General features: G+C 56.7%; 1 protein-coding gene across 2 annotated transcripts in view; it reads right to left on the bottom strand.

Moving 5' to 3' along the window:
• GRIP2 (glutamate receptor interacting protein 2) overlaps positions 1–3,764 on the bottom strand; it is a 57,697-nt gene extending 53,933 nt beyond the window's left edge. For both annotated transcript variants that reach the window (XM_036870650.1, XM_036870651.1), the window contains exon 1: positions 3,701–3,764. In XM_036870650.1, the coding sequence (XP_036726545.1) occupies positions 3,701–3,740 (40 nt within the window). In that variant the 5' untranslated portion in view covers positions 3,741–3,764. The remainder of the gene's footprint in view (positions 1–3,700) is intronic.
• Positions 3,765–23,244: the final 19,480 nt, after the last annotated feature.

Here is a 23,244-nt window from a genome sequence, read left to right as displayed (position 1 = left end):
CTCTGATTTCCGTAGAAGACAGGCCTCCCCAGAAGCCGTGAAGAGATCGGCTCGGCCACGGGGTGACCCTTGCTCTGTTCAATGCATGTTTTTAAGGGAAACAAAAAGAAATATATCAATAGATTTAAAAAGCAGACGCCTGCTTCACTTGGTGCCAAGGACTGAAAAAAAAAAAAAAGACTGACAAAGGAGTCCGGGGCTTGGCCCGCCCAGTGCCAGGCCTGCTCCCAGCACTTGACCAGCACTGACATGTTTAACTCTTCTGCGAGCTCACTAACAATCCCATTTTACAGACGAGGAGACTGAAGCTCAGACAGGCCACTCAGCTGGGGAGCTGCAGAGGACAGACTGGAATTGGTCTTTCTGGCCCCCAGCAGACCACATCCTTAATCCTCAGCTCTGCTCTCTCCCTCCAAACACAAGGGAAACAGACCCCAAAAGAGGGGTACCCAGGGAGGCAGCACCGGCCCCCAGGAGGCCCATGTTAGCGCTCGGGCACCCACAGGCTGGACACGACCAGAGAGGTTGCCAGCCCTGCAATCCCTCTTCCACAAGGCGTGCGGGGCTCCCGGCACTGGGCCCTGAGCCCACGCTTGGGCTGACACCCCCCTCCATGGGACCACGATGGCCCCAACGTCAGTGGGGTGGGGATGCAGGCTCCAGAAGGGCCATGGCCTTTTGGGTCTGTGCTCTCCCACGTCCCTCTCAAACCCACAAAACTGGGTCACCAACGGAGCAGTGAAGACTCAGTTCACCCGGCGCAGAATAAAATCAAACGTTCTCCCCACAACTGACAGTCCCCGGGCCTCCCTGACCTCACCTCCTAATGCTCTTTCCTGGGCTACCTCCACTTCGGTGCGCTGGTCTCCTCGCCGTTCCACACACCAGACTCAAGCTCACCTCAGGGCCTTTGAACTGGCTGTCCCCTCTGCCAAGAATGCTCCTTCCCAGACACCCACAAAACCCCCTTCCTCACCTCCTTCAGGAACCTGTGGAATCTTCACCTTCTCATCTTTCCCAAGCGGCCTGTTTGAACTTACACCTGCACTCCCAACACCTCCAGCACTTCCCATCGCCTTCCTTACCTAGCAGACCTCACTTCTTTTTTTCTTTTAACTTAGTGATCTTATTTCCTATCTGCCCCTTCCCACTGTGATGTCAGCCCTGGGGGGCTGGGTTTTTGCCTGTCTGTTCACTGCTGTTTTTGGCATGGAGAGTCTGGCACACAGTAAATTCTCAGTAAATCATGTGAAATTCAATTCCCACTTACAGATTAGGAGAATGGGGATCAAAGAGGTGGAATGAGTTGTTCAAGGTCATAGAATCAGGAAGAGGCAGAGACAGGATGCAAACCCAGGGCTCCCTGGGTCTGGAGGCCTTGGCCTCCGTGGTCTGGGAACTGGGGTTTCTCCCACAGCCATGGCCCTGAGGAGGTCAGCCCTGCCAGAAGGTCCAGGTGGTTCTGGTGAGGGCCCCCCGGAGGAGTGGGCAGCTCAGGCCATGGCAGAAGTACCCTCCCACCCACCCCGACACACACACACCCTGTCTGAGCCTTCCCAGGAGCTGGGAACAAAGACCACTTTGTGGCCAGGAATCAGAGGATAGTGGACACTGTGGGGCATGGGGGTTTCCTGCCCAAATCTGCTTTCAAGCCTACTGTGCGCCCCAGCCCCGGTCACATCTCTTCCTGCAGGGGCTCAGGGTTAGTGGGGTGAACAAGCCTCCCAGGACCAAGACAGCATGGCCAGGGCATGGGCCTGAGAAAGGACTCGTGCTGGCAGAGTCCCTCGGGGAGGAGAAAGGGCCCTGGGCACTGTGCCCCACTGGCCCCAAGCCCCAGCCTGGCTCTCTCTGAGGAGCACTGCATGTGGCCTGACTGCTCAGGGTCTCAGCCTGCTCTGTGAAATGTGGAGGGTGCAGGGAGTGGCCACCTGTTGGGGACGTTTGCTGAAACTATTGGAAACAGGTTCTCTTTCCTTGAGGAGGATCAAGCTGTCTGACCATAAGCTCTAAGGTACTAGGGGCCCTCTGGGAGCCTCAAGGAGAGGAGTCTGCCTGGAAATAAAGCTCGCCTAAAAAGAAGCAGAGACCTGGAGTCCTAATCACGCTGAGCACCTGGATCCCACTGTGCCTGAAGCTCCATCTTTAGACTTTTCTTTAAAAAAGCCTCAGTGCTGACACCAAGTGAGACAGGTGTGATTATGAAGCTCTGTGACCTGGGGAGGAGACTAGGGTGGGGGCTGCAGGGGTGAGGGTGGGGGTCAAGGAAGTCATCAGAGAGAGAAAAAGCCAGGGAGATCATGAAGGGCCTTGAATGCCAGGATAAGAAGCTGCGATCAAACCTGAGTTTTTAGCAAACTCCCTCCTACAGCAGCATGGAGGTGGGGTGCGGTGGGGGGTGAGGGCCAGGAAGCCAGGGAGGAGACTGGGGCTAAGGTCTAGGCAGGTGATGCTGAGGCCTGAGCCTGGGTAGAGGGGGCAGAACCATGAGGAAGAGGAAGACAAAGACACCTCCTTGGCGGTACCCCAGGTGAGGTCTCCAGGGCACTGCTGCCCTTGTGGCTCTGACCACTGCAGGACGAGGTGACCCCATTTCCTGGGCCTGACGTTGAGAGGACAGATGTGCCCAAGCCAGGAGGGCAGTGGAGTCACCAGGAAGGGGCAGGGGCAGACCACATGGGGTCAAATCCCAGCTGTGCTACTTCTAGCTCTAGCCTTGGACAAGTCACTTAACACCTCTGTGCCTCAGTTTCCCCAACTGTAAAATGGGGAGAATAACAGTGCTGAATACACAGTGGTGTGAGGATTAAACGAGAAAATGCACAGAGAGAGCTCCGAACAGAGCCTGGCACAGAGTAAGGTCTCAACAGCTGTCAGCTACTATTATTAGTCACATTATTATGATCTGGGGACCTAGGGGTAACCCTGTCTCTGTCCTCTGCGACAGGCGGGGAGGTGGGAGCCTAAGTTCACGGGCCCTCGGAAGCATGGTTGGGGGAGCTCTGCTATAAAAGTCATCTGGGGGCCAATCCCGGCTCAGCCACTATGGGCCTTGGTCAGCCACTGGCCCCTCCGAGCCTCAGCTTCCCATCTGTCTGTCCACTGGGACCACAGTCCATACCCTTGGAGCTGCTGCAAGGAGGTAACACCAGGAGTACATCGACTATGGGAAGGCATTGACGGGACGGCCCAGGACACGGAGTGAAGGGTGACCTAGCCTGCCCCAGAGCCCCTCCCAGGGTCCCAGCCCTGGGCCCACCCAGGAATATGGCAGCTGAGCAACACCTGTCCCCTCTGCATTCCCAGAGCCTGAGGCTCACCGACCAGACAGCACCAGGCCGGGGCCTCTGCCTCCTGCCATGAGCCCATGTAGGAGCTCCCCCCAGAGCACCCTGACCAGGGAGCTGGCGCCCACAGCTCACGCAGGGGCAGGACGCGCCTCCCTGGGGCACGCCTGAGGCAGGAGCGCTGCCCTCTGGCCGTGCCATGCAGGACAGCCCAGCGGACTCAGTCCCCGCAGCCACGGTCAGACAGACAGCCCTCTCCCCTGTCCACTGGCCAGGTGTCCCACGCCTGCCCTCCCTCCAAGCTCTGGGTCTGGGAGTGGCTGTCCCAGGCTTCGCCATCCCAGGCCCCTCTCTGGGTGGCAGTTCCAGAGGGTTCGGCCCCGCCACTCTGCCTACTGGTCCCCGTTACTCACCCGCCTCTCCAGGGGTCTCCCGGCTGAGCCCACACAGCATGTCTGCTCTTGTCTCCCCGGTGCCACTGACTCCCTTGGGAGCCAGGGAGGGGCTATGGGAGGGGAGCTCAGAGCTCCCACTGGCTGGGCAAGAGTCCACCCACTGCAGCGGGCGGCTCTCTGCTTAAAGGGGACACGGCCCTTGTCACGGCTGATCCTTGGATGGGGTTCAACACCCCCCCCCAGCCTGAGTCTGGGCAGGGGTCTTTGAAGATGGCAGGCCTCCCCCAGGGCCCGCAGGCAGACAGACCCCTGAGGCCAGCTCTGCCCCTAACTCGCCCTGGGTCTTTGGTAAACGATTGCCTCCCAGCCCAGACTCAGTTTTTCTACCTGGAAAAGAGGAACAGGGCCTTCCAAACTTTTTTTTTCCTTTTTTTAAGTAGCAGATTCCAACAGAATCTTGCACAGAATTCCCAGGACATAAGCCAGATAAAACACAGCCGTGGAACGATGCCAGGGTGTGTCTCAGTTTAGAAATCCTTGCGCTCGGAGTCCCCTGGGCCCTTCCACTGAAGTTCCAGCTACCTCTCCCAGGCCTCGGTTTCCTTTCCTGTAAGGTGGGACTTGGGGAAGATCAGCCCAGCAGCCTGTTATCCAGAGCATCCCCCAGCTCTGTGGGAAGACAGAGCAAGCTGTGCATCCTGGGTTGATGGGCAGGGGCAGCTGGTCACAACTCCAGCCCCAGCTGGGCCTCAGCCCAGCACACTCCTAGCTTCCCCCGCACTAGCTCAGGATGACCCTGACGGACACCCAGGGTCCCTCCTCCAGCTCTCTAGCTGCTCCTGCTCTCCACCCACCAGTGCGTGTTGGTACCAGCTGAGAGCCAGACACCGCAGAGGTGCTGGGGAGGATGGGCGATAGTGACTCGGGGTGTCAACAGCCTGTAAAACTAACTCCTTATTGCATCCAGCTGAACACAGCAGAGAACGAGACAGATAAGGTCCCAGCTCCCATGGAAGCTCTCAGATGCATGGGAACAAGGGGGCTCAAATTCACCTCTGTCCTGCAGCAAAGGAGGGTGCAGCCCCGTGGTTAAGGACCAGGGACTGCATCTGAGTTTCTTCCTCAGCGGGGATGCCCACCGCAGAGTCCAGCCCACAATTCCTGGGCTGCCCATGCTGGCTCCTGCCAGACCCACTAGTGGCACATTCAAAACAATCCAGGCTCTGAGCATGGCGTGGGGTCTTTTGTACCCCTGTATCCACAGGTCATATTCCTTGCCCCCCTCCCAAGGGTGTCTTCCTCTTCGGATGACTTCAGGTACGTCTCAGGGGCAGGGGCCCTTGGGCCAGTAGTGAGGTCAAAGGTCAAAGAGAGATGCAAAGGTCTCAGCCATGGGAGGGATGGTGAGCACTGAGTCAGACAGGGGGGACCTGAATTGGGAGGCATTTGCTGGGAGAATCGGGCCAGGCAGGAAGGGAGTGCAGACTCTCAGTGTGGTCCACGGTGCCCTGCAATGGTCCCAACAAGGCTGTTGATGAAGACCCTGCCAATCCCCAGGGCACTGAGAGCCACCTTGGAGCAGTCCCAGCTCCACACCAGGCAGGAAGGGACACGGCTCTTAACAGACCCTCGCCCTCTTTCCCCCCATTTACAACCGCTTCAGGGAGGAGGGCCGTGTGGTGCACAGGCCTTTGGAGTTCCATCCACCCCCTCTCGTAAGAAAATATTTGCTCTCTGTACAGACGCATTTAAATGAGCGATTAAGACGGAAGATCCAAAACCTTGCCGTGGTTCTGTCTCTCTCGCTGCTCCTTTGGAATTTACTTTTGTGGACGAGAAGCTCCTGGAAAGGTCATGCCATGGGTTATGGGAGAGCTTCCACACAGCGTTTCTCTGAGCACCTGCTGTGCCAGGCACTGGGGACCGAGACACTGGGACACAGGCGAGGATCAGCATCTTCCCTCTGTCCTCTGTTCCTGTCAGCCCGCCAAGCACATTTTCACTTCATTCATTTTATCCAAAAGTGGGTTTGGAAGCAACTGTTGGTCCATTCTGGAACAAGGTAGGGTTTAAATAAATATTTGGCACAGAAAGGTTAACTGACTCGCCCAAGGTCACCCAGCTGTAAGTGTGGAGCCAGGTTCACACCTAAGAGGTCTGTTCTTAAAGGCGCTGCTATGTGCCTCTCAAGATGAAGGGGTCTGGGGGTGCAGATGAGGGGCAGTCAGCTCTGTCGGGGGTCCACCGAGGAGGTGTTTGTGAGCCTGACTTTGAAGGATGGGAAGGAAGGTGCCATGAACGCAGTCCCAAGTGACAAGTGAGGAAGAGACCAGGCAGGAGACGCAGCTGGAGCCAGGCCACAGACGGCCTGGCCCCCCTCGCTCCCCCAGGGGCGGTCTGAGGGCCAGTGGCACTGCCGGGGGGTCCTCGCAATGCCGGCTCTCAGGCCCCACCCGGACCTGCTGAATCAGAACCTGCATTTTCACCAGCTCCCCAGAGGATGCATACGAAGTTTAAGAAATGCTGTATTATGGGTTTGGCTTTCATCCTGCGGGCAACGGGAACCGCAGATGGTTGTAGAGCAAGGGTGTGAGAGGCTCTGCAAGGACCTCAGGCACAGAGCGCCTCTGAGGGAGAAGGGAGGAGGGCCTGGGAATGAGCAGCAGAAGCCCCTTCTGGGAGCCGAGAGTGGGTGAAGCTGCCGCTGGGCCCTGCTCCAAACACGACCCCTCTCGCCCAATGCGGCCAAACCTTGGGGAAGTAGAGGAAAAGGGGGACAGATTGCCGGGCCTGCACTGTGACTAGAAACCAGGTTTGCTAGGGGCCCGGGCTACCAGCAGCTCCGGGTCACAGTTTGAGTGTTCTACATTTCCAACACTGTGGATGACAGTGACGGGGACTGGGCCGCCTGGGTAAGGTGGCAGGGCCACTGAGCTGACAGGCAGCCCCTCCATGGTCAGGAGAGGCCCTGACACCTCCACGTCCTCAGGTTTTATGAGACAACTTAAAGATGGATTGCTGTATGACCTGGGGCATGTGTCCAAACCTCTCTGGACCTCAGCTTCCTTAGCTGCACAATGGGAATAATAAAAGCACCACCTTCTAGGGTTAGGGAGTCCACATATTGGGTCAGGAAGCATTTATCCATCCACTTTCCTGCCAAGAGTCTCACACCAATGCCTTGGATGGATCCAGGCCAGAAAGGCAGAACTACAAGGTAGATGAGCACACTGGCCAGATGCACCCAGGTTCAAACCCCAGCCCTGCCACCCAAGAACCTTGTCATTCCGGGCAACTCACTTCTTTCTGCCTGAGCCTCTGCTTCCCCACCCATGAGGAGTGAGGGCGAAGAGACCTCGGAAGGTCTGCCCAGCACACACTCTTGCCCTCTTCCCCACATGTGGCCAGGCCTGCAGGGCCTTCTCAAGAGTCTCTTAATGGGGAGCCACTGGCACCACTGCGGAGCGGGCTGTCCTCACACTGCAGGACACCGGCATCCCTGGCCCCCGCCCCCCCAGGGGTAGTGACCCCCACAAGTGGGAACCGACCCCATGCTGCATAGATGGGAAAACCGAGACCCAGAGAGGACGGTGTCTGAGGCCCCCCAGAGCAGAGAGGGGCCTGGACCCTGGCCTCTGTCCTTCCTCTCAGGCCCCAGGGCTGGTTAGTCATAAGCACAGCAGACCGTGTCCCGAGCTGCCAGGGACCCTGAGTGACAACCGGAAATGAAGTCTGGGTGGGAAGGACGCAGAAATGGCGATTCGATAACAAGAGATAAACCCTTTGTTGCTGTTCTGCTGCTTCTCCCATCGTCCCTTCCTCCCTCCCTCCCTCCCTCCTCACACCACACCGAGGGCCAGGCCAGGACAATCCCTCCCCTCTCCTGGTTGTAAGACAGTCCCATAAGGTGGGCACTGTTGCCCCCATTTTACAGACGGGGACACTGAAACCCAGTCTGTGATGCCACCAGCCACAGGTGAGGGCCACGAGGTGACCCCGCCTTAGGGGGTGCTGTTTGGCTGTGGCCCCCCCACTCCGCCAAGCTGCCCCATAGCCCCAGCCCCATGGCCCATCACCTGACTGCAGGGGTAATGCCACACCAGTGGGCTGCACCCGGGCTAGGCCCCCAGGCCCACACCTGCCAGTTCCTAGCGCCCTTCACCACGGCTTTCCTCCGGCCCTGGAGGGCACAGGGGCAGGTAGGGCCACGGGGTCGCAGGGGGCTGCAAGAGCAAAGAACAACAGGCTGTGTGCAGAGACCAGGGAAGGGCAAGGCTCGGGGGGGGAGGTGAGAGGAACCACAGCTGGTTCCTTACACAGAACCTCTGTACCAGGCTGTGTTCTCAGCATTTTCCAAGTATCTTCTCATCGCATCCCCACCTCAGAGACGAGGAAACAGGGGCCCAGAGAGGTGAAGCCACTTGCTCTTAGTCACACAGAGTGTGAGGCATGAGCAGGGATTTAAGCCCAGGCCCTGCTGACGCCGTCTACACAAGCACCCTATCCACAGCCCCCTGAGAAATGCACACTCACGGATACGGGAAGAAAGAGAGGGACTGTTGGGGGGCGGGGTCCCCAAGCTGCTGCTCCTGGGGAGTCTCTCTGAATCCTCTGACTAGGGAGGGCCTAGGGGCCACAGGCCCAGGCCTGGCCACAGATGGGGCAGCTCCTTGGGGCTCCCTCTTGGCCTCCACGCTTGACACTTGCAATGGCTTCCCTCCTGGAGGGGAAACGTGGGGCCATAACCGTGCAGGGGGCCTCTCTGAGCCCCAGGTCCCTCCTCTTAATGATGAAGATGTCTGTCCTCACAGGGTTTTGTTGAGAAACTCGGTGAATAAACAAAACGCCTGAAAAACTGTAGAGTGCAAGGCCCGTGGAGGTGGTCAGTGTGAACACGGCCTTGCCCTACCTCTCTGGTCACTCAGTCACCCAAAAGCACCCACTACCTGCCAGAAACTAAGCTGGGCACGAGGTTTCCAAGCGGGCAAAGCAGATGTAGAGCCTGCCTCTCGGGCTGCTGGTCTAGGAGAGGGACAGAGATCAAAGGAGAAAAACCTGCAAATACAGATAAGTCATCGAGAAGGTGCGGAGGGCGACGGGGGCCAGGACAACACGAGGTGGGGGGTCGGGGAGCCTCTAAGAGGAGGTGCCTCTAGGCTGAGACAGGATGGGAAGGAGCCAAGGGCGGCTGCAGGAAGAAGTCTCCAGGCGAGCGTGGGCTGTCTGGGGAGCAGGCAGGAGGAGGAGAGAAGTCGGGATTCTGCTCCAGATGCAGCACCAGGGGAGACACTGGAGGGTTTTAAACTGGGTCCTGTGTGATCTGACTTGTTTCCAAATGGCAGCAGGAGGGGATGGGCTGCAAGGGTCCGGACGGCATGGGGGGACCAGAGGCGGGGGGGGGGGCAGGCACCTCAGGGGCAGGAGACCTGGAAGCCAATTTTCTCTGTGCCCTGGGCCTGTCCCTTCCTGCTCTGAGCCTGTTTCCTTTCTGATGACGATGGCCAGCAGTGCGAATTTGGGGACCTGCCAGGGGTAGAGGTCAGAAGCATGGAGTCAGGATGCATCGTGATGCAAAACAAGAAGAAAAAGGAAAAGGGGCATGACGATGAACAGGCAGGGCACCTGGCGTGAAGGAAACGGCCCCAAATTCATCCAGAGCTGGCTCCACTCACTGGTAAGCAGAGAAGTGAAGGGGAAATGATACTTCTCCCACTTGACTCTTCAGGGCGGCAAATATGAGAAATGCAGGCAAGACCAGGTGCTGGTGAGCATCGCGGAGATGGAGAGGCAGGGGCACTGCTGGGGGGGTTGGTAAACTGAGGCAGCCATGAGCGAGCCAGCGCCCTCCCTCCTGGTAGTTATCCTTGGGTGACTCCCCCACGGATCCCTAAGGGGCAGGAATAGGAATGTCACTGGTGAAGATGACCTGCATCTCCATCCTGGGGGAGGGGACAGGTAATGCGATGGCCACACCCCATGGAGGACAACCGGGCTGAGAAGCACAGCCATGTGGATAGGTTTAGAGACACGGTGTGAGTTAAAGGGAGAAAGGAAGGGGGGGAGGAGGAAGGGGAAGGGGCGGGGAGAAGGGAGGGAGGACAGAGCAGGGAAGAGAGGAGGCAGGGAGAGGGCAGGAAAGAGAATGATACTTCCCTGTAATATCACTTATGTAAACTAAAAACATACATAAAGCACTACATGTGCTGTAAGGGCACATACATGTGTAAAGACCTGTTTCACAGAGTGATGGTTTCGAGGGAGGTAACTGGGAGTGGAGGTAGGGCATGAAGAAGACAAAATAAGATAAAACAGCCAGAGCAGGTGCCAGCTGGCTCAGGACCATGTGTGACACACACTGAGGAATTCAGCTCACCCCCCAGAGCCTGGGATTAAAAATAAAAAATAAATAATTGCCTTGAATGGCATGTTCAGAAGTCAAAGCTCTCTCCTGAGGATACTGGGGAGCCATGGAAGGGTTTAGAGGGAGGGAGGAATGAGGACAGCCAAGTTCCTTAGAAAAATAACTTAACTGGGGGCTGAGAGAGCCCCTGGGTGGGGGTGGGGGCCTTGGCTGACCTCAGTCAACCTCAGCCACCCTCCTTCCCACGGGCACCACTCAGACTCTGCCCACCTGCCCTCTTGGTGCCTGAGCAAAACGGGAAAATAAATGGGCAGGCTGTCAGGGCTCAGCCCCGTCACGCGTCCTCATCTCAGGGTGCCAAGGACACCATGGCAGTGCCCTCCCCAACCCCCCCACATGTCCAGCCCTAGAGAGAACCCTGGGCTGGGGGTCAAGAGACCCAGGTTCAAGGCCCAGCTACTGCCCACACAGGACCAACTCTGTGCCAAGAACATCACATATGATGCAGAACATCAGTGTCTCTTGTGGAAAGGACTACACTCAACAAGGATTCACTACGAATCCAAACAAAACAAAGGGGGCCAAAGAGTCAGGCCACTCAGGGAGGCATCAGGGAAAGCTGCCCGGAGGAGGTGGTATCTAAGCTAAGTCTTGATGGACATAGGAGCCAAACCCTCCAAGATGATGCAGGGAGGGAATTCCAGGCAGAGGGGCAGCCTGGGCAAAGGGTGAGAGGGGGAAGGTGCGCAGTATGGTAGGGAGAGGCACCAGCCCGCATGGCTGGGGTCGGAGGTCCCGCAGGAGCAGGTGGGCTGGGCAGGCAAGGGGCTGGGTCCTGACAGATGGAGACCTGCTTCGGGGGAGAGAATGCACTGAGTGGGGCGTCCCGGCACTGTGGCCGCCTCATGGATGACATTTAAGGAGGGGCGGGCTCTCCTGAGCCCCCTCGATGAGATGCTGGCAGGGTGACACATGGAGGGCCTGGGCAGCCACACGACTGAGCTGTCGGGAGCAGGGCAGGAGTGGAGCACACAGGAGCCTGAGGACAGCAACGCCCCCTCACGGCTGGTGACCGATGAGGCTTTGGGAGCGGCAGGCGCAGCCCTCATCCTGTGCCCTCGGCATCCAAGTGGAGCAGGAGGTTGGACTCAGGTTCAGCCTGTGGCCAACACTGTCCCTGGACTCCCACCACCCACCCTCTTGATCAAGCATTACTCTTTGGGGCTTCCCTGGTGGTGCAGTGGTTAAGAATCCGCCTGCCAATGCAGGGGACAAGGGTTCGATCTCTGGTCTGGGAAGATCCCACATGCTGCGCAGCAACTAAGCCCCTGCTCCACAGCTACTGAGCCTGTGCTCTAGAGCCCGCAGGCCACAACCACTGAGCCCACACGCCTAGAGCCTGTGCTCCGCAACAAGAGAAGCCACCACAATGAGAAGCCCGCACGCAGCAACGAAGACCCAATGCAGCCAAAACAATAATAATAATAAATAAATTTTTTTTAAAAAGTATTACCCTCTGTGTAAATGCCCCAGAAAAAGGGTATTTACACAAGGTTTTACCACTTTATTGAGTCAGTGTCTCATGGAATCTTTGAGGTAGGCATTGCTGCTCCTGTCTTACAGAGGGAAAACTGAGGCCCAGAGAGGGGAAGGGACTTGGCCAAGGCCCCCAGCTAAGATGGGCTGAGGGTCAGATCGTCAGAATCAGGTGCTCCCTCCTTGGGTCATTTACATGGGCTCTTCCTTCTTCCTGGAACCCCCTTCCCCCTACATCCTTAGAGCCCGACCGAAATGCCACCTCCACCAAGAAGCCTACCCTGACCACACCAGGTGGGTCCCCTTTACCCTCTCCCAGCCTTTCCTCCAATGCATTTGCTCACCTGTTCTTTTCCACCAAAGAGGGGACCCTCAACTGTCTTGCTCATTGATTTTGACCCTATGCCCAGGGCTGGGCCTCACACACAGTAAGCGCTAAGTAAGTGTTTGCCGAATGAATGAATGAGAAATAAATGATGACTATACATCACCTCTGGATTGCTATACTGGAAAGAAACCAATAATTCATCCCTCTTCAATCTGATGCAGGAATCCTTTCTGCTGTCTGGTAGAGCTTGCATACCTCCACAAACAGGGAGCTCACCACCTACTGAGCAGCCCACCCTATTCCTGAACAGTCATGAGGATGGGAGTCACTCCATTATCCTGAGCTGGAGCCTGTCTCCCTGTGGTTCCTCCAGGCCCCTGCCCCAGGACCAGCCTGCAGAGACTCAGTGGCCGTGCCTGGACCCAGGTCATGGCCTCTGAGCCCTGGAGGGAGAGGCCACAGTTCAGAGTCTGGATGTGGCTCCAGTGGGGTCCCACCAGCTCCCCTCCCACCTTGAGGCCCTCTCCTAGGTGTGTGGCTGGAAAGAGCAGGTGGCCATTCAAACCGCCCCCCCGCCCCCCCCCAAGTCTGGGGCCAGGCTCTCTAATCCCCTCTGGACGTCAGTGTGTTTTTAACTTCCAGTGGCATTTGCTTCAGGCCCATGAGGCTGGCACAATCACCTCTTTTTACAGACGAGGAAACTGGAGTCCAGAGGGGCAGGAGACAAGAACCCAGGTGTCTGGCTCCAAAGCCTTAATCCCAGCCCAACAGACACACATTCTCAAAAGGGCTTTGTGTGATAGTCTTATTTTTTGTCCTCCTGGTGGACTATTTGAAAGAGAACGCTGCAGTTGTGGACTCATTAGTGGTAGAAGCTCAAGCAGAGAGAGAATTTGGGAAGGCCCATCCAAGGAGCCCATACAGCCCAGCTGAGACTATGCCAATAAGATCCAGGCAGGAGGACCCCACTGGTGGAGGTGGGGGGCAGGGGCTGCAGGGTTGGGGTGGGCCCTGGCAGAGGCCACTTATTTGAGGACAAGGCTTGACCCTGAGATTTCTGGGCCAGCGCCTGCTACCTGAGGCACTCCACATTCCACGGCCCCCTCAGCATCATTTAGGAAGAATCCTTGGGAGGTCGCCAACTGGTGTCCAAAACTGGCCACCCTCCTCTGCAGCCTCCGCTCCCTCCATTACCAGCACCCTGAGCCCATTCCCACCTCCAAGCCTTCACACTCTCAGTAACCCAAGAATGCGCTGGCCCTAATCCCTCCTCTGCCCAGCCAAATCCTGCAAGTCCCCCAGGGTTGCCCACTGTCACCTCCTGGGGGATACTCCAGCTGGTTGGTGTCCCATCTGCGTTTCCAAAGCCCTCAGGCATCCCTCAGTCCCACTGTCAACTCCCCGGACATCCCCCTCTGCCTGGCCCTTCCATCCCCGGATAAGCCTGACTCCTAAGTGGTGATGAACATTCCACGTTGCCAGCACCGCCCCCTCCAGCAGTGGCAGCATGGGGGCCTGAGAGGGGACCCTGGGTTCAGGTCCTATCTCCGCCCCTGACTGGCGGGGTGACCTTGAGCAAAACTGGCCTCAACCTTCTCATGTATAAAATGGGGGTACATGCGTGGGCTGGGGCAGGAGCAGGACCTGTAGTCTCTGGGGGCTGCTTCAGCTCCAACCTTGCCAGCCTGGGACACCCTCACCTCCGTCCCCAGCTTGGGCTCCAAATGACCCAAACCTCAAACAAACCTTCCTCAACAGGCTATTTTGCAAACGGGGTACCAAGACTCAGTGAGGGGCAGGGACTGTCCTCAAGGTTACCTGCAGGGACCCCAGCTGCCCCAGTTGTGTGGCTGTACGAGGTTGCTGGGTAGGTGCCCACTCCCCTTGCCCGCTCACCTGCCCACACATCTGCTTATGAGTCACCGTCACCTTGGCCAAGTCAGCGAAATGCAGGGGCTAGAGAGACAAGGTCAGCCGAAGGAGAGCGATGGGCGGACGGGGAGGAGGGTGAGGAGGCTTCCAGACACGGGAGAGCAGTGGGGGCACAGAAGGGAAACTGAGGAGCAGTTCTCAGGAGGAGCAGGGAATTGCTCCAGGACCACGGAGAGGGGGGTTATTCATCCAGCCCTGTCTGATAGATGTTCTTTCTGCTCCATCAGCCCATCTCCCCAGGGAGGAGACAGGACCGGCAGCCTTCACAATTATCTGGGCAATTAAGACAGGCAGATGGTCCTGCTGGACTGAACATTCAGGCTGACGAACGGAGACAATGCTGGAACGTTGGCTGACAAGATCAGCACTGGTGCTGGTGGATGACACGGCTGCTCAGCCTGGAGGGGGAACCCTGGGGGACCCCATCGCTGTTTCTGTAGGGCTGTCCTGGGGCAGGGGGAGCAGAGGGAGAGCGGATAACCTTGGGGGAGCCTGGGGAAGACAGACCAGTAGCTACACGCTGGGAACGCAACAGAGGGGTCCCCTGCTCCTGGTGGGGAGGCCAGATAACTGACCACTGAGAAACACGTCCGTGGTGAGATGTTTGGACTTGGAAGTCAGACGGCCTGGGTGGGTGGGTGGGTGGGTGGGGCGGGGCCGGTGCACAGACTCCACCAAATCCTTCCTGGATGTGTGACCTTGGGAAGTTGGAAAGTCACTTCCTCTTTAAGCCTCAGTTTCCTCACCGGTAAAATGGGGCGATTTAGTTCATAGCTCATAGGACTGTTGTGAGGTTGAGAAAGTACACATGAAGTACTTAGCACAGCACCTGGCAAACAACAAGTGCTTAATAAACGCTTGGGAAACAAAGAACAGGTCCAGAGGTTCACTCCAGGCTGCTGGGATTCCAGGAATTATTCCAGGGATGAGAGTTTACCCTTGGCTCCTTGATAAAAGGAGAAGCCCCGGGGTCTCTAGACACCATAGCTGATCTGAAATTCTGGTGCTCCCAGCATCGAGGAGGGCAGAGGCCGGGGAAGTGGTTGCTGTCTAGGCACTGGTGGGAGGGGGCTCATTTCCACATTGACAGTCAGATCTGAGACCCCAACACAGCTGCCGCAGTGTGAGAAATGCTGGGAGCCGGATGTGGAGGAGAGAGGCAGACAGAGGAGAGTCTCATTACGGAGGGGAAGGAAGGAGTGAATAATTCAACACAGATGTGCGCCACGGAGTGGGGGCAGAAGGAGAAAACTTGGGAGGGCCCGCGCAGAAGACCCCACTCAGCCGGTGGGGGGATTACTATCCTGAATAACCTCGTCACTGGGCTTCCCTGGTGGTGCAGTGGTTAAGAATCTGCCTGCCAATGCAGGGGACACGGGTTTGATCCCTGGTCCGGGAAGATCCCACATGCCGCGGAGCAACTAACCCCGTGTGCCACAACTACTGAGCCCGTGTGCCACAACTACTGAAGCCTGAACGCCTAGAGCCTGTGCTCCGCAGCAAAAGAAGCCACCACAATGAGAAGCCCGCACACCACAACGAAGAGTAGCCCCCACTCGCCACAACTACAGAAAGCCCGCGCGCAGCAATGAGGACCCAACGCAGCCAAAAATAAATAAGTTAATTTAAAAAGAAAAAAAAAAAAGGTCGTCATCCCTAAACTGCCCGTTGCTCCTCCAGAAGCACAGGGGCCAGACCAGAGGTCCCTCACCCACCCTGCTCCAGCCTTGCTGGTCTGGGGACACCCAACACGTCCACCGCCCCAGGGCCTTTGCGCTGGCTGTGGCCTCTGCCAGCCGCATTCTTCCCCTGGATAGCCACCTGGCTCCCTCTGCCACCTCCGTCAGGGCTTCACGCTAATGTCACCTTCTCAGTGTGGCCTTCCCTCAACACCCCATTTGAAACTGTACCCCACTACTCACACACCCCATGCCCTCTCCCTGCCTCATCTTTCTTCACAGCATGTGTCACTACCAATCTTTCCTAATCGTCACTGCAATCTTGGGAGGGTGGCTTCTCTTGGGTACATTTTACCAATGAGGAAACTGAGGTTCTGAGTGACCCACACAGGAAGAAAGAGCCAGGGGCACGACTGAATCCAGGTCTGTCGGGGAAAATACAAGCACTTCCTGAATCTCCAAGACCCAGAACCTGATTCACGGCATGTAGCTGGCTGTTCTCCATATCCTGGGGAACACTCAAATCAGAAGCAGGTCAGACTATCCCTGCATGTGTCTGTCTATCCCTCCAGCATGGGAGGATTCCACTGGGTTCTCGGGCTGTGGACCTGAACAGGAGGATAACAGTCTTGATGGGGGAGGGGACTTCTCCCTTGGGGACAGTCCCAGCACAGGGGTCCCTGGGAAGCCCCAAGGGAAATCCTGTTCCTAATGCTCTCCAGGCATCAGCTACTCTGTCCCCAGGGAAGGGGCTTCCGGGGACCTCTGGGATGTCAGACCACCAGCTGTCCGTGGCCAGTGCAGGGTCTAGAGCCCTCTGTCATCCCACAGACCCTGCTACCTCTTGACCACTCCTGAAGCAGCCCTTCCCCCCATGTAGGTCCCTCAGTGTCTAGAAAATGCTCATGGCAATTATAAGAATTGGCTTGAGAAAACCTCTGGATGTCAGCTGTGTGGCCATGGGCAAGTTACTTAACCTCTCTGTGCCTCAGTTCCCCCCATGTGCATTCAGGATAAGGACAGGGCCAACCTTGCAGGGCTGTTGTGAGGAATTAATGAGTTAGCACAATGCCTGGCACACAGTGGCACTGAATTAATGTCAGTTACTCTTGTTCTTATGAACAGTACAATTATTCTTAGTTCTGAGGCCTGAAGCATAGAGGCTGCGAATCCACCACCTCCCACCACCCCATGCTGCAGATGAGACCGCAGCACAGGCAGGCCACAGCTGAGACCTGGGGTCACAGGGCCTGGAGGGCTGGACTCCCTGCTCTAGACACTCCTCCCTATCCCCCCTCCCACCACAGCCTCGCCTCCTTCAGGAGCCCCCTTCTGGGGCTCAGGCACCCAGGTCCAAGTCCTGCATTTGCCCACGACCCCCTGCCCCAGCTCCCCACCTCACCCTACACACACACACACACACACACACACACACACACACACACACACGCCCACGCTGCTCCAGCTCCACCCAGACAGCCCCATGCCCTGAATCAGGAGAAAAGGAAAGGCCACCAGGGACATGCCATGTGAGGGGGCGATGAAGGAGACGGTGGCAAAGAAAAGTAGAGAGCAAGGGAGACAGTTGCAGAGAGAGCAGGAGAGGACAGACAGAGACAGGGACAAAGAGAGCAGGACAGAGCGGGAGAGGAGACAAGGAGCAGCAAAGGTCAGCTCAGAGACAGAGAGGTGGAGGGAGGAGAGCGAGAACCAGACAGAGAGACAGAGAGAGAAGTGGAGAGAAAGGTGAAGAGATGGAGTTAGAGAGACCCAGATAGACAAAGAGATGGAGAGATGGGGAAACGGCCAGGGCAGAGAAAGGAGTCACACGCACAGATTCAGGGACAGAGACCCAGAACGAGCGGCACACAGGCAGAGAGGGTCGAGGCGGAGCAAGGGGTAACAGGGCGGGGAGGGGAAGCCGGGACTCCCCAGGGCCTTTCGGCCACCGCCCTCCATCCGGACCCCAGTCCAGCCCCAGCCCCGGGGCCCCGTACCTTTGGGCCGCCGCCTCACCACGCCCAGCCGCCACTTGAGCGACACGGCCAGCATCACGCTGCCTGCCCTTGGGGCCAGGACCGGGCTGCCCGAGACGCCCGGTGCTGCTCCGTGTTCCTCGGAGCTGCCTGCGCTACTGGCAGAGGCTGGGCGCTCCCTGCTCCGCCCTCCCCAGTTGCTAAAATAGATAATCCTCCCCGGAGCCAGCAGCAGTGGCATCAGTAGGGCCCTTCCTCCCCCACAGCCCGGGCCTGGGGAGTGCGGTTCCCGGCTCCCGGCTGTACCAGACCCTGTGGTAAACCTCCACTGCCCCGACCTGGTCCTCTTCCTTCCAAAGTGCTCGCCTCGCCCACCCCTTCTTCTGCCAAAAATCTGCCAATCCCCCTCCTTCCTCCCTAGGCTGGGCTGTTTGATGCCCCCAGGCCTTTGCGCTGCAGGCCCTCCCCCTGGAATGCTCCCCCTCTCCGGCTTGACGCCTTGAATTTCTCTGCACAAGGAGGCTTGCTCAGCCTTCAGAGATCCCTGCCTGCTAGAGTCCTCGCCTGCTGGGTCTCAGTAATGCTTTTCAAACTAGGTTGAGATTGTCTGACCCCCTCCAAGCCTGGAAGCCCCTGCAGACAAGGACAGGGTCCCCTGAGGTCAGCACAGGCATCTCAGGGGCCATCAGTGTAGAATGCTGAGTCCGAGGCCCTCCTGCTTCACCCCCAATTGCCACGCTTACCCCGGTTTGTAACACAGGATAATGAGAGAATCCCCACCCAAGTGGCTGGGTGGGTGGAGTCAATGGATACCTATGAGTGCTCCAGGCATCCAGCAAGTGCTCAATAAATGCATCTGGCATCCCTTCCTGTCTCACACACAGCTAGCCTCCTTTCTGACCCCACCCCCACCCCACCCCCCATCCCCCCGCCTAGCCCCTGAGGTGGGCAGGACAATCAGCATTACACTCAGAGACAGGCAGGGGCGGCAGGGGGCTCAGGGTCACGGAGCAGATGCGTGGCAGAGGTGGACCGGATGCCAGGCTCTGGTCCCTCCCCACCAGGGCAGCTCATGCTTCCTCGTCCTTTCTCCAAACCACTGAGGCCCCAACAATGGATCAGGCCACAGAACACCTTCACGGGGAGGGCCAGATGCCCTCTCGGGAATCACAGCGCCACACAAATCAGAGTTCGTGCTTGAACCAGCAGCTGGGCCTCCATTCAGAAACTCGGAGGTTTCTCCCACACGCAGACTTCCTGCCAATCCCTGTCACTCTGCAATAAGCCCACCTCCAGGCCTTGGCCCCATGTTCTCCAAGGTGCAGGATCCCTACTATGGATGGAGTGCAGGGCAATTTCAAGTAAACAGATCCAGCAGTTACTAGAAATGAATTACACAGGGAGACACTGATTCTCTCCTCACTGATCTCCCAGTCCTTCTCAGTCCACCCAGGAGTCTCCATTTGGTTCTGTCACGCCATAATGCCTCCCTGAAGTTTGCAGATCAACCTGTTTTAACAAAGAGAGCAGGCCCTAGGCTCAGAGTGCCTCCCCAGCGTGGATTCCAGCCAAATGCATCGGGAGACTCTTGCTGGCAGAGATCGGGCTTGGGAAAGCCCTGTTGGGGCGACTCAGTGAGGCCAGCATTCCTGGGTCCTTTCTACTGACTCCAGTGGGGAATTCTGTCCCTTCATCCTTAACGGCGAGGGTGGCAGGGGCCACTAGGGGGCAGCCCAGAAAGATGGAAGCAGGCACCTGAGAGATCACACAGCTCCTTCCCGAGACACGAGACAGGGTGTGGGCCACCCCCATCCCAAACCCACCCACTCCACCGCAAGCTCTCCCAAGAGAAGGGAGGCCCAGCGTCTTGCTGAACAGCAAATCTCCAAGAGAGCTGTGCAGAGTGAGGGGAGAAATCAGAGAACACAAGCCTTCAAGGATGGGCAGGCCTGAGTTTGAATCCTGACTCAGTGTGCCCCACTGAGCTTCAGTTGACTTGTTTCCCAACTCTTCCCAAGTTCAAAGTGCCATGGGTTGTCTCCATCTACAGGGGCACAGGATCCTCTCAGAAGTCACTCAAGTCCAGCCACTCGGAGCTGATTTGGAAGGTGGCTCCCTGGGTGCCAGAAGACCCAGGTCCTACCAAGAAGCTCCCTGGCACTGTGTCAGGTGCTACCCAAGGAGCAGAGCGAGGAGGACGTGGTCCCTGTCCTCCAAGAGCTCCCAGCTGAGGAAGTTTCCCCATCTGAACCCTGGGGACAGGAATCTGCACTGCACGATGATTTTACATATTGGAGCATCTGTATACAGTAGGTGCTCAACGCTCACCTCCTCTCCCCATGCGTAGTCCAGCTTCTCCTCTAGACCATGAGCTCTCTGAGAACTGGCATCTGCACGGACCCCTGCTCTTTCTGCCTCCTGTTCCCTCTTCTTCTGGCAGCATCGTCCCACTTTCCTGGGGGAGCTGCTCCTCCCCTGCACTCAGGCTGGGTGGAGCTCAGCCCCCCAGCTCCGGGAGGGCCCTTGACCCAGAGCCCGCAAACCAGCACACTGTCAGCCCAGCCACGGTGATGGGCTCAGGGACAAGCACACAACCCAAGTCAACCCAGTGAGAGACGATCCCGGGACTCAAACAAATGCCTGGGAAGGGGAATTCTGTCCACTGCAGGGTGCAGGGAAGTGGCGTCATGCTGGAGCTGCTAGTGGCCACTGTGACACCAAAACAGAAGGGGGGTGGTGAGAATGATCACATCCTGACGATGAGGTCACCTCAGCACCTGGAGCCCACCGTGCCTGATGTCAGTAATATCCCTTTTCTGTTACTGTAGCCAATAAATTCCCTTCTTTGCTTAAGCCAGTTGGGTTGGGTTTTTGGTAACGTGGACCCCCAAAGAGTCTTCCTCATCTCAGGTTCCAGTGCAGAACAGGGGCTCGGCAAATGCAGAATGAATGAATGAATGAACGAACAAGTAAACAGAACATAGGTGGATATGCTCCTCAAACTCTGCCTTCAGTGGTGGTCCCAAACCCTGGACTTGAGTTGAAGGAGGCCACAGCTGGATGATGGGTTCCTTGCTGGCGCAGGAGTCCTGACTGGCAGGGCTTGAGAAGGGAGATTTGGGGTTCTGGTTTCCAGCCATCGAGAGCTTGCCTGTTATCTGAGCTGCATTTGCCAGGTGCTCCACTCCATGGTCCCCAGATTTTCACAGGGCTCCTTCTGCAGAAATGGTAGCTTCAGGGAGAGTGTGGGAGAGTACAAGACCCCCTCAAGGAGATGAGACCAGGGATGAATGAGCACATCAGCCCAGGCAGGGAGCCAGGAGGGCTGAGTCCAGGTCCCAGCCAGCCCTGGGCTACAGGGTAGCCCCAAGCAAGTCCCTGCTGTTCTCTGGCCTCATGGGCTATAGTCCATGGTCTTCCCTGGGTTCACCCTCCCTGTGAGTCTCACTTCCTCTGCCCCGAGGCCCGGAGATGTTCCTCCCATCACCTAAGGTCACACAGCCACTGAGGCAGCCAGGCCAGGATTCAAACACAGGGCCATCTGACTTCCCTCCAAAATGAGGTGACAGAGCCCAGGAGATGGGCTAAGAGAAGGAAACCAATCACAGAGGGATCCAGGCCGGGCTCCACCCTGGTTTCTGCTTTTCCATCCCTGCCTCAGCCTCACAAAGCCCCAGAGGCCACGGGTTGTTGCCACCCCTACCTGCTTCCCGAAACAAATCAGCATCTCATCAGACATACCTTTCATCTTCTCAGCCTGGCCCTTTCTTCCCCCTGGCCCTTTCTTCCCCATGGGCCAAGTGTGACATTTCTGCTGCCCAGCTCTGCTGATCTGAGTAAGACAGAGGCCCCCAGGCTCTGCAGGTGGAGGAGAGGGGGTGGGGGGCAGACCTCTCTTAACCACTTCTCCAGGCTTGGGGAGGGAGAAGACAATGGCCATCCATCCATCCATCCATTCACTCTTTCAACAAATGTTGTTTGTTTTTGTTTGTTTGGTTTTTTAAAAAATTATTTTATTTATTTATTTTTGGCTGCGTTGGGTCTTCGTTGCTGCGCGCAGGTTTCTCTAGTTGTGTCGAGCGGGGGCTACTCTTCGTTGTGGTGTGCAGGCTCCTCACTGCGGGGGCTTCTCTTGTTGCACGGGCTCTAGGCGCACGGGCTTCAGTAGTTGTGGCGCATGGGCTTAGCTGCTCTGCGGCATGTGGGATCCTCCTGGACCAGGGCTCGAACCCATGTCCCCTAGCATTGGTAGGCGGATTCCTAACCACTGCATCACCAGGGAAGCCCCTCAACAAATGTTTCATTAAGTGCCTTCTGTATGTCAGGCTGGGAGGTACAGCCACAAACAGAACCAAGCCTTCACAGTGCTGATATTCTAGTGGGAAGACAGAGAGTAGATGACCAATGTAAGAATCAAGTAAACGTCACAGGATGTTAGAAGGTGAAATATGCTAGAAATAAATGGAGCGGAGTGAGGGGTATCTGAGCACAGAGGGAGATGTTGCCAATTCTAAAGGGGGAGGTCTCCTCAGAACCCAGACGGTGGTCTCTAAATACCTTTTCCCACTAAAAGGGTCCCCAGGGCTCCTCCGAGAAGAGGCTGATTCCAGGACTGGTGCAGGGAATGTACAAGACGAGCCTGGCACATCTTGTGTTGCCATAAAGTAAGGACACGCTTGAAGGCTGATGGGGAGGGTTGAAAGAACACAGAAGCCAGCTTGAAGGGCTCCCACCGGCCACATGTGGGCCAAGTTGAGCATCAGAAAAAATAATAACTGCAAAACTGTAAAAATCCGTGTGTTCAAAATTCTCAAAAGAAAGAAAAACCTCCTTGGTTCCTTTGGAGGTAGTCCAGGCACCAACTGAGTATTCTATAAACAGAAAATGCAGGTAAAGAATGAAGCATTTATCCTGTCTTCCTGTATGAACAGTATTTTAGAGGAACCTAATATGGGAAAGTCATTCTTTACAGAAGAACCACTGCAAATAGGTGCAGAAGAAATAACAGAATTGGAAATCCTAATGAAATAAAGGATCCAGCATTGGACATCAATGGAATGAACAGAACTATATGACAGAGGGACCAGGCAGACCGCACTTGAACCCCTGGACTGATCTTAGCATCACCAAAAGTGGAACATTCTGGCACATGTGCGTCTTGATAGGATGTGGAAGGAAGCCCAGAGCACCACCTGTGACATAGCCTTGCCTGCAAAATCGGACCTGAATTAAATCCAGCTCTAGATCCAAATCCTAGTGGACAGAAAGTACAGGAGACAGAAGAATATATTAATGACACCGTGAGACCATTCCACAGGACAAATGACGGGTTTTGCCAACAAATAATTAGAGTGGAAAAAAAAAAGAAAAGAGGGAGAAGGCACTGTTACAGATTAAGAGAGATTTGAGAGACTGATCAACCAAATGCAATTCTAGGACCTTGGCTGGATCCTGATTTGAATAAACCAAGTGTGAAAAGATATTTTGGGAGACAATGGGGGAAACTGCACAAGGACTGAATAGGAGGCAAGATTAAGAAATATGGTGGGGCTTCCCTGGTGGCGCGGTGGTTGAGAGTCTGCCTGCCAATGCAGGAGACACGGGTTTGAGCCCTGGTCTGGGAAGGTCCCACATGCCGCGGAGTAACTGGGCCCGTGAGCCACAACCACTGAGCCTGCGCGTCTGGAGCCTGTGCTCCTTAACAAGAGAGGCCGCGATAGTGAGAGGCCCGCGCACCGCGATGAAGAGTG

The sequence above is a fragment of the Balaenoptera musculus genome, chromosome 11, assembly GCF_009873245.2.
Source record: "Balaenoptera musculus isolate JJ_BM4_2016_0621 chromosome 11, mBalMus1.pri.v3, whole genome shotgun sequence".
Taxonomy (NCBI): Eukaryota; Metazoa; Chordata; class Mammalia; order Artiodactyla; family Balaenopteridae; genus Balaenoptera; species Balaenoptera musculus.
The sequence above is the reverse complement of the archived record's forward strand: the minus strand, read 5'-3'. Positions and strand labels throughout refer to the sequence as shown.